This window comes from Sinocyclocheilus rhinocerous, unplaced genomic scaffold, assembly GCF_001515625.1.
Source record: "Sinocyclocheilus rhinocerous isolate Xijiao unplaced genomic scaffold, SAMN03320098_v1.1 scaffold1102, whole genome shotgun sequence".
Taxonomy (NCBI): Eukaryota; Metazoa; Chordata; class Actinopteri; order Cypriniformes; family Cyprinidae; genus Sinocyclocheilus; species Sinocyclocheilus rhinocerous.
This window is the reverse complement of record NW_015640208.1, coordinates 485,333-496,878: the sequence shown is the minus strand read 5'-3', so window position 1 is coordinate 496,878 and position 11,546 is coordinate 485,333. Positions and strand designations below refer to the sequence as shown.

At 35.1% G+C, this 11,546-nt stretch overlaps 1 protein-coding gene across 2 annotated transcripts in view; it reads right to left on the bottom strand.

Annotated features, from left to right (window-relative positions):
• Positions 1-1,227: 1,227 nt before the first annotated feature.
• Positions 1,228-11,546, bottom strand: part of LOC107752558 (proteolipid protein 2-like) — a 20,230-nt gene continuing 9,911 nt past the window's right edge. Inside the window, exons 2-5 of one of the 2 annotated variants that reach the window (XM_016568564.1) lie at positions 6,085-6,240; positions 5,889-5,987; positions 5,651-5,747; positions 1,228-3,428 (exon numbers count right to left, since the gene is read on the bottom strand). In XM_016568564.1, the coding sequence (XP_016424050.1) occupies positions 3,421-3,428; positions 5,651-5,747; positions 5,889-5,987; positions 6,085-6,240 (360 nt within the window). In that variant the 3' untranslated portion in view covers positions 1,228-3,420. The remainder of the gene's footprint in view (positions 3,429-5,650; positions 5,748-5,888; positions 5,988-6,084; positions 6,241-11,546) is intronic. The other variant, XM_016568563.1, reaches the window with a different exon arrangement.

The following is an 11,546-nucleotide window of genomic DNA, read 5'->3' as shown; positions in this document are numbered from 1 at the left end:
TCCATCCACCCACCCACCTATACATCCATCCATCCATCCATCCATCCATCCATCCATCCATCCATCCATCCATCCATCCATCCATCCATCCATCCATCCATCCATCCATCCATCCATCCATCCATCCATCCATCCATCCATCCATCCATCCATCCATCCATCCATCCATCCATCCATCCATCCATCCATCCATCCATCCATCCATCCATCCATCCATCCATCCACCCACCCACCCACCTATCCATCCATCCATCCATCCATCCATCTAGCATCTATCCATCTATCTATCCATCCATCTATCTATCTATCTATCTGTCTCTACATCCATCTATCTATCTATCTATCTATCTAATAATATTGTGGTCGTAAAGTTCATAACTTGTTTTGCTACATGGGCTACTTACAGTATATAGCCAGATCATTCATTTTTGAATGGAGAAGTTATTTGAAAATGAACAAATCATCTGGTTATTTACCTTTATGAAGTTGCAAACAGTGAAATATTAAAATATCAGAATGCTCCCTCAGTTTTATCAATAACTTTTTTTGTAAATTGTTAAATTTTTTTATGTACATCATTACATATTATTCATTGGTCCATCCATCCATCCATCTATCATCTATCCATCTATCTATCCATCCATCCATCCATCCATCCATCTATCATCTATCCATCTATCTATCCATCCATCCATCCATCCATCCATCTAGCATCTATCCATCTATCTATCCATCCATCTATCTATCTATCTATCTGTCTCTACATCCATCTATCTATCTATCTATCTATCTATCTAATAATATTGTGATCGTAAAGTTCATAACTTGTTTTGCTACATGGGCTACTTACAGTATATAGCCAGATCATTCATTTTTGAATGGAGAAGTTATTTGAAAATGAACAAATCATCTGGTTATTTACCTTTATGAAGTTGCAAACAGTGAAATATTAAAATATCAGAATGCTCCCTCTCAGTTTTATCAATAACTTTTTTTGTAAATTGTTAATTTTTTTTATGTACATCATTACATATTATTCATTGGTAATTTTATATATTTAAAAATTAGTTATAGACTTACCTAAAATTTTCATCAGCCATGACTTCAGTCTGCTAAGAAACTGTTACATGAGCTGTTGTATGTGTAGAGTAGCCTATATCGAAATATTTAAGACTTAAGATTTTTTTCTAGAAACCATTGCTTTACAAAACAAAAAATCATTCTTAACTTTTCGCCATTTATTTATTCAATGCATTAATTAATTCATTACATAATAAAACTAATACATAAATCAGTTTCTTAAAAACCTAAGACTTAACCTCTTTAAAAAAACTCCACAGAATAAGATTGTCACTCTAGTGAATGTAGATGCTGCCATCTAGTGACACATATTCAAGTCACCTGGCATAATCAACCGTCTGTCGTTGAATATAGCAAAACTCTTTTCTTTTTTTTAAATGTTAAATGTAAAAAAATAGTTATGCAAATATTTTTAATATGAAGTAAATTTGTGATATAATTTGCAGTCTAAATGATTGGTTTCACGCCAGCAGGTCTTCAGTGAGGTGTACGGGCGCACACTTGTAGCAGTTCAACACGTTGTAACAGCCTTTTATTAAATGTTATCCAAATACCAGCCACATCTGTTAAAAAGAGACATAAATTCTGCAGAATTATTTCCACGTGCTGTACTTGTAAAACCAAAAACATCCAATAAACTGTTTCTTTAAATGTATCCGTTTAAAAAGAGCAGAACATCCTGAGTTTATCATTTTTTACAGAACCATCTCACAAATAAATGCTTTCAGGAAGTCATTGGGGTAGAGCTGAGGTTGCAAAAACAATAAAGACATGAGAGGAAAAATCAGGCAGTCTTCGTACATTGGAATATATCATTCATAAATGGTTACAACAATTGAAACATGTTATAAATGGATTCAAAAAACAAAAAAACAGGCCAAATTATTGAGTCTTACTAAAACTGCAGATTTATGAATCTCTGACTTGGACAAGCTTCTGACAGCACGTTTGAATAACTGGAGGTTCAAATACTTCTGAATAATCTCTTTTAATTTTTAAAAGTCTTACTATACAGTTGAGCAAACAGATATTTATTCATAATATTTTCTTGGGAAATCACGAATGCTGACAAACTGTGAGTGCTGTTTTAGTATTTCTTACTCTACATTCCTCAGTAGGGTTGAACTATAGAGGCTGTAAAGGAAGATATATTAATATATGTGATCAGTTTATTATTAGAATACTAACAAAAAATACTTATGGCATCAAGATATTGAGCAACTCTTGAGGTAACAGGTTTAATGGCAATGAATGAAAATGAACATATTGTACCAAACACATGGACATTAGAACTTTTTACAGTACAAATCTGTGCCACCATGGAAGATATTAGGGTTGAGATTCATTCCTTTTCAGTTTAAAGAAAGAGAAAATCCCTTTAAATGTGACTTTTTCTTGACCGCACCCGAGTTGGATATATCCGACTCAAATCCTGTTTTATTAACCTTATACAACTAACTTTTTTTAAGCACAAAACACAAGATCGATCAATAGTTATTAGAATTTAGCTTCAGTTACGAATTACACTGAAATTTTACACCATAACAAACTTATGCAACCTTCATGCTTCATCATAAAAAAAACAGCACCAGACTGAATTAAATCAAGTTTCCAACACAACTTATTAATAATGACTTTGTTTAAAATCACTTGGTCAAAATGTGTCTTTGTCTAGTAAAGAATGGGAAGACGGACTGACTTTGAATCGCTTTTGTAAATTGTATACAAATCATCAGTTTTATCTGACGATTTTATTAGCCCTATCTCTTATTAAATGTTGTGATAGTGCTTTTGTAACCACCAAAGCCAACAAATAAATTGTGGTAACAAAAGCCGCCTGACCAAGACGACGGTAATGGATCCTTGGATGCCAACAGCTTTCTGTTTCTTCATATATGGTATTTCTTTCATCTTACAGTTCACTTTTAAATCCCTTTATACATAAACCTCTTGTGTTGTGTAAAGTTTTGTCCCTTTTGCATTCCTCTGGTCTTCATCTCTCATGGTAACTTTGCGATAACTCTCAGGAATTCATTCCTTTTGCCGTTTTTAGATTTTGTCCTCCATGTTTTGGTGGCTGTTAATGTTGTAGTGAGGAAAGTAGATTCAAACTGTGTCATCTGTTAAAAAACAAAGAGAGAAAACAAAAAGGGAGACGCAAAATAAATAAGTGGGGAATAGTTAGTCAGGTTAAGTTGTTATAGTTACACAGCATTAAGAGCGGACATGTAAAACGGCATAGCTTTCGCTGAGATACCAGTGTTGCCACTGGCGTCTCTGTCAGAATAACTGTTTGGCTCAAATGCCAAATGTCAGTCGTAAACATCCCACAGACGGCCTTCAGCGACCTGTTCAAAGAGAGTTACAACACGTGTCACCTCCAGTTCAAATCAAACCTCTGTCTTTATGATGCAAAAACAAACCTCATTGATTCCCATGCATTAAGCAAGTATGTTTGAGCTTCTGTATATGCATTTGTCAATCTTTATCTGTGAGTGAAAGCCTAAATGAAATCTGTTCATCAGTTAAAGTGATCATGTCTCTAGGTTTTGGTGTAATGGACTTTCAGTGGAGGGACAGAAAACTCTCAGGTTTCATTGAAAATGTATTTTCATTTCATTTCATTCAATTCACAGAGAAAGGAAAACTTGAAATCGCATCATATGACCCCTTTAATGGAACAAATGGACGGCATCTGTTGATGTGTTGTCAGTTAACACATCCCTCAGTTTGTAAAAACAAACAAAAATCTAACGGAAGTGCTTTACTGTACACATGGTTTTTGTTTATGCAGACTGAAGCACTGAAGTATTAACTTGTACTAAACCTAGAATGTTACTGTAAGACAAGATTCTTTTTCATATTTAGATAACTCAAAAATGTAATAACATTGAAATTTAAACATATGAGATTTTTTTTTTTAACATGCTGGTGAGCAGCAGCGATTTTCCCACTTAAAGGAAAAACATCTTGGAATTAAATGCAATTTAATAAAATAATAAAAAGCAATAAAACTATCAAGTAAACAATTATTAATTAGACATGCATTTACCTATAAATAAAAATCTGACTTGTATGTTAATTCCTCCACATATTCATCTTAAAATATCACCTCTCTTTTAGAATGGTTAATTGGGGTTCAAAATATTTTTAAGGTCTCAATAATTTGTTTAATGAAATTAGTCATGTTCCTTCAGTGCATACTGTCCATACAATGGCCCTATAAAGAATTAGGATACATAAAATATATGAATGTCACTGCATTAGATAAAATATCAAACCAAGGAGCTTTTATTTCATAGAAAGATGGAAGAACACGTTTCAGGTCAAACATTTCAGAACAAGAAATTTTTCGATTAGGTATTGAAATATTAGAAATACTGAACATGAAGAGATAAAGTGGTTACTCCACTAGGACGCCTGTGTAAACTTAAAGGAATAGTTCACAACAATGGATGCTCTGCAGTGAATGGGTGCCGTCAGAATGAGAGTCCAAACAGCTGATAAAAACATCACAATAATCCACACCACTCCAGTCCTTCAATTAACATCTTATAAAGCCAAAAGCTGCATTTTTGTAAGAAACAAACCCATCAAGACGTATTTAACTTCAAACCACTGCTTCTGGCTACAATATGAGTCCTCTATCTACAATACTGCTTTTTCCAGTGAAAGAGTCATCTCATCTGAATCAGGTGAGAAATATGCTCCAATCAAGCACCGTTTACAAGTAAAAACTGTCCAAAACAGTTCTAAAGAAACATGCCAGTTGATTTTGATGTGAAAGGACAACAGTGGATGGACGTATTTTAAAGGAGGAAGCGTTATTATGGATTATGGACTCATATTTTGGCCACAAGCAATGGTTTAAAGTTAAAACGCTTTAATGATGTGTTTGTTTCTTACAAACACACAGCTTTTGGCTTCACAATGTCTTGTAAAAAATGTATAGCCTGAATGCACTGTAAGTCGCTTTGGATAAAAGCGTCTGCTAAATGCATAAATTATTTAATTATTATTCAATTAATTATTTAAGTCATTAACTGATGCACTGGAGTGGTGTGGATTATTGTGATGTTTTTATCAACTGTTTGGACTCTCATTCTGACGGCACCCATTCACTGCAGAGGATCCATTGGTGAGCAAGTGATGCAATGCTACATTTCTCTAAAGTTAAAACACATTAATGATGGATTTGTTTCTTACAAACATTCAAGCAGCTTTTCACTTCACAAGATGTTAATTGATGGACTGGAGTGGTGTGGATTATTGTGATGTTTTTATCAGCTGTTTGGACTCTTATTCTGACGGCACCCATTCACTGCAGAGCATCCAGTGGTGATAAAAAAAGAAACTAATCTACATCTTGGATGGCCTGAGGGTGAGTACATTTTCAGCAAATTTTCATTTTTGGAGAGCTGACACAGTATATCCACTAAAAATCTGCTGACGCTTGATTTGATATTTGATATTTAATGCAATGGCATTTAAATGTGGTTTAAGTGTCCAAATAACTTTTGAGGCCAGTGAACTTTCTAACATGTTTTAATAAATGAATGTGTTCATGCACCTGTGGGAGCAGCTGTATGCTGTCTGCTGCTCTTTATGTCCAAGAAGATTGTGTAGCAATCATAAGCAAACAAGATCCCAGCCACCAGACCGAACACCTGCGAGAAAAAGTGAGCGTTATTATGAACAGATGCCAGTAGTGCAAAAATCAGAGGAGGATATAAAGCACTAATAGATCCGATTTGATCATAAAGAAATAAATATAGCATGCATTTGATGCTGAATGTTGGATGTCTCACCCCGCCAGCGATGCGAGCCCCGTCCCCAGATCCACCAATCACACAGATCAGAGAGGTGATGAGATAAAGTGCTGCACCGATTACAGCGCGGAAGAGATCCTGAAGGGACAATCAGAGAAAATTAAAGCGTGTAAAAGTCGCCACCGCAATGCTAGACTGGACCACGATGCAAGAGTGTGAGTGAATTCATACTCACGCTCCAGAGCCAATTCACCACCAGGAACTGTTTGTCCAGCTCCATCATGAAGACAATGAAGAAGATGATGGCAAAGACCATCTCACAGATGGCGACCGCTGAATACCCGCCATGCTTTGACGCGGCATAACAGACAAGGATGATGAAACTGAGGAGCTACAGAAAACAGACAGACATGCAGTTTAACAACTTAAAAGAAACTCGATTGCATCAGTGTAGAAGTGTGTAAGGGTGTGAACGTGGTTTTGATCGGGGGTCAAGGTTTAGCTGGTTAGCATTAGCAGTTAGCCCTTGCTTATAGATACCGTATTTATACAGTTCTGCAGTAAGCCTGTTTCTCTATTGCAATATTATTATTGTTAAAGTCACAAGAAAGGGGACAGATCTTGGTAACACTTTAGTTTAGGGTCCAATTCTCACTGCCAACTAGTTGTTTACTAGCATGCATATTACTAGCATATTGGCTGTTTATTAGTACTTATAAAGCACATATTAATGCCTTATTCTGCATGACATCCCTTAATCCGACCCCATAATTTACTATCAATAAGCAGCAAATTAGGAGTTTATTGAGTCAAAAGTCATAGAATTGGTCCCCAAACTAAAGTGAGACTCATATCTTTTTCTGTATTCCATATCTTCTGTTGACTGTGTGTGAACGAGTTTAAGCTGATTGATTAGAGATCGTCACCAGAGAGAAGTTTGTCATTTTCACCGGAAGATCATTTAAACATTAAAAGGAAAAAAAAAGTTGAAACATACATGGATGCATTGTTCATAATAACATCTATAACATGCATATACAAAATAGATACATATTTCTGCATGTTCATTTCATGCTGACTTTAACAAAAAAAATTAAATTACATTTTTCATTAACTGAAAAAAAACATAACTGAAAAACTTAAGTACATCTTCCAAATGTACTTTAAACTCAAACTAAAATCAAATGACACGATTCCCAAATGATTTAAAATAAAACAAAAATGGCCACAAATTAATTTTTAATACATTCTAAAACTTGAAACCATTACAAACGGCCTACATTAAACATGAAAATGCCACTAGACAGCAATAACACTAGACTGTGCTAAGAAATTAATGTTTAACACAACTGTTAAACATTTTTAATAAAACCAATAAACTTTGGCAGCCCTAAAATACTAAAACTAAAACAAGAAAAAAGTCTGAAAAAACTAAACTAAAACAATGACAGAATGAAAACTAAGAACAATTAATCTAAATGTAAATAAAAAAAGACTAACTTTAAAATTCAAATCTATAATGGCCCTGCTTCATTGACAGTCATTCAAAAGTAGCTTTATATTGTATAAAATATTCTATTTTGGTTTTCTGTTCATATGTTTCCATTAGTATTAATTTGCAATTTATATAGTCGTAATATATAAAACAATCCGTAACTTGTTCAGTTGTATCTTGTGTCTAATGCAATGACATTTAAATGTAGTTTAAGTGTTCAAATACCTTTTGAGGCCAGTGTACTTTCTAACATGTTTTAATAAAACAGGCATTCAAAAGTAGTTTCATATTTTCTGTCCATATGCCTCCAATAGTATTAATTTGCTTAAAACAATCCATAACTTGTTCAGTTGCATCTTGTATAAGATGTATAAAACGTCCGTGTGCATGAGTGTTTTATTATTTTCCTAAATGTCTTTGGCTTTTTAGTGTGGAAATTCTCCCTCTCCAGTACGCGTCACCCATGTTTGCTGCCAATTCACCAAAGCTTTCTACTGTTCACTACCCACAATTCATCTGAACGTGCCATCTGCTCTAGGTGTCAGTTAACAGTGCAGCTCTGAATTGCTCACATCCTATGAAGATTTGTGAAGCTTTTTCAAGTCTGATTACTAAAACATGCGGTGAGGACTAAAGAGAGGACTACGGCACGGATGTAAACAGCACAATTCACACAGAGCGAGGTTGTAGACGAGGTCGAAGGTCCTTATATGGTTAGAAACAGAGAACTATTATAAGAATACTTTTGGGAGTACATGACTATTATGAACGTCTAATCAAATCAGCCCATAAACTCAAACACTGCGCCGCTGGGATCTAAACAAACACTGCTGGCAACAACTAGGAAACATCAGTGGACATTAGTCCACATTATCTGTGACTCATGGTTTGATTGTAAAGAATGACAAATATGCAGATTGAAATAAGATTACAGAGTTTTCAACATGCTTACATTTTAAGCCTACTGACAAACCTAATGAAACATTAAATGAATTTAAAGGGAGAAAAAAGTAACCAGATTTCAAATTTCGTACATTTCTTTCATACTTTGAAGGACAGTACAGGTATTCTTGCATGGTTCAGTTCATCTTGAAGTGTTATGTTGCCATGGTTTGTGGTGGTGTTAATGATTAGTACACATGCCACTGTGAAACACCTGTGCCTTGTGTTTGCAATGATCTGCTGCCACAGTAACAACTGATAAAACACAGAGTAAGACTGTTTTCTCAAACAGGAAGATTCTCAATGTGTTAGGAGGCAAGTTTCCTGTTTTCTGTCACTTGGGGAAACAACAAACTTATGCTACCATGGCAATATCTACCATATTTTCATAAGAATATTTTTTGTATAAATATCTGAACATACATCAAAATAAAGATCAGAGCCTCTACTTTAAAAAAAAAATAAATAAAAAATCTGTTTTATTCCAGCTTCAAGCATTCTTTTTTTTTTTTTTGATCAAATACTACATCTGGATCATATTCAGTTCGATGATCAAAGCAAAGATGCAGTAGATCGCTTCCATCAACACCCCTAAAGCTTCACAGTCCTTTAGGCAGTTTTCATTTATATGCTGTTTATTGTTGATGATCGTATTATTTTTCATATGCATCTGCTTACATATGAGATCGCTCGTTTCTGCGTCTTCATCACATTTTTTGCTCGAGAGATTCTGGACTCATTCAGGAGATGCGTAATAGTGCCCCCGAGTATATAACAGTGAAAACACGGAAACCTGGAAAATTCTGTGTTTGGCAGGGAAAGAGTTAACTGAAATGTCCTAACTTGACCTTCCGGTAAAATGACAGAGACTTTTCTCTGGTGATGTGTGCAGGGCTTTTCCAATCATTTATTTTGCTTAAGCCCCGACTCTTTATCCACTGCAAGCTCACATTCAGCTGATCCGCTTCCATCAAATCAACAACCGATGCAGAGAACCAGGTCCCCGTCGTACAGTTCTTCTTTTTCACTAAACCGTGTCACTCGGATGTACATCACAGTATGGAAGAAAAGATCTGTTGCTACTTTGTTTGATTCTGACTTTAGTCAAGGTTGAATCAAAATTCACTGTTTACTTTCTCAACACACGTTCCTGGTGTTATTTTGAATGATTTATTTGTGCATGTTATTCTAAAGAGAGAAAAAAAGTTTGCCTTCACATTCGTTCATCAAACCACTTTCCTTTTTCTCTGAAGTTATTTCAATCCTTCCCTTCCAACCTGTTTATCAGCTTCCCATATCAACAAATGCTGATTATAAAAAAAAACAAAAAAACATATTGGATGAAATTACTGTGTTGTCACACAACAGGCAACCACAATTCCAGGTTCTTCTGCTTGATAAGCAGGACTGCCGCTTGAATGATCTTTTAAGCATTATACATGTAAATAAAAATCTCACATTTATGCATTTGGCAGTTGCTTTTATTCAAAGCAACTTACATTGCATTCAAGGTAAATTCAAGGTTTATCAATTCTTGTTTCCCTGGAAATCGAACCCTTGGCCTTGGTGTTGCTAGTGCCATGTTTTACAGTTGGAGCTACAAGAAGATGTTTATAGAGAAGAAATACACTACCATTCAAAAATGTGGGATCACTATGATTTATTTTAAAGAATTTATATTTTATTCAGCAAAGATGCATTCAATTGATCAAAAATGACAGTATTGACATTTAAAATGTTACAAAAAATTTTTTTTTTTAAATAAATGCTGTTCTCCAAACTGTTCCATCAAAGAATCATGAAAAAAGCTTTGATCAAATAAATGCTGCCTTGTTGAGCATAAGAATCTTCTTTCAAAAACATATTACTGACCCAACAATTTGAATAGTAGTGTGTATTTATTTATTTTTACATTTAATTTATACATTTTTATTATTTTATTTTAAGTTTTTTCATTTGAATTATCCACTCACAAATTCTCACTGCAGTGATGCTGAAGCTGTGTCCTGTTACACCACTGATGGATATTTGGGATTATTATTTGTATTACATAGGCCTGTCACGATAACAACTTTTTGTTGTGCGATATATTGCCCCAGAAATAATTGCGATAAGCGATATTATTGTCATTTTAAACTTTGTTTGTAGAAGCATTTTTTAAATTTGAACTAGCACCTCATGACTGCACCACGTTATGTACGAGAAGCTGCAAAAGACACTGGCGCAAGTGGAATGTACAAAACATGGTGACATTAATTCTTAAGTAAATATAATGGGCGATATATTGCGTCACCAAAAATTATTTAAGTCATGTACATATATTGTGCGATAAGTTGATATATTGATTATTGCGACAGGCCTAGTATTACATGTTATATTCGTCACTGTGTCACTTCAGGGTTTGTGTCATGTATTACTGAAACACAAATCCACTGACTGGAAATATAAATACTATTGCAATCTTTTGGAAATTAAGTGTTTTAACCACACAAACAGCACATGAGCTCATTTTCACCTCAATTTGACCAAAACAGCAACAGTTGTTGCTTTCCAGTTCTGAGGCACAAAATTAACTGGAAAGTGGTGTTTCAGAGTGTTTGTTTAAAGTGCCCCTATTATGCCATTTTTAAGGTTGCTAATATTGTTTTATGAGTCTCCTAAAACAGGTTTACATGCATGCAAGGTCAAAAAACACGTTAGTTTTCTAAAATAAATTTTTTTATTTGACCTCATTTCTAAATGATTCGTAAACGACTCGTGCGAAGCAGTCCTTTCAGTGAGCCCTCACTGATGTGATTGGTCAGATGGCCCAGTCCTTTGTGATTGGTCCAGAGCCATAGAGAGATTGGCTCTGGATTGGTCTACCGCGAACAGCGCGTGTCAGAAACGAAACATGACGGAATGACAGCCCTGGAGACTTGTCAATACATAGAACAGATGGTATGGATTGTACCTTACCAATTCGAGCCGGAGTCTGATGCTGAAACGGTTGAACTGGCTGATCGACAAGAGACTGATTCGCAAGCACGACTGGAGCAGGACGTTTCTCAGTGGTAAGTGTCAAGTGTTAACAAGTTTGTGGTAATTATAAGATGTGATAAAACAAATTTACTCTCACAGCATAGGATGCAGCGTCTTCTCGACACGATGTTAACCACATGGAACATCGTAGAACGTGGGCGGACATTATGCAAATGTGTTACTTTGTGACGTAGAGCCGTAACAGAATAAGATTCTAATTCCTGACGACTCGTTTAGGC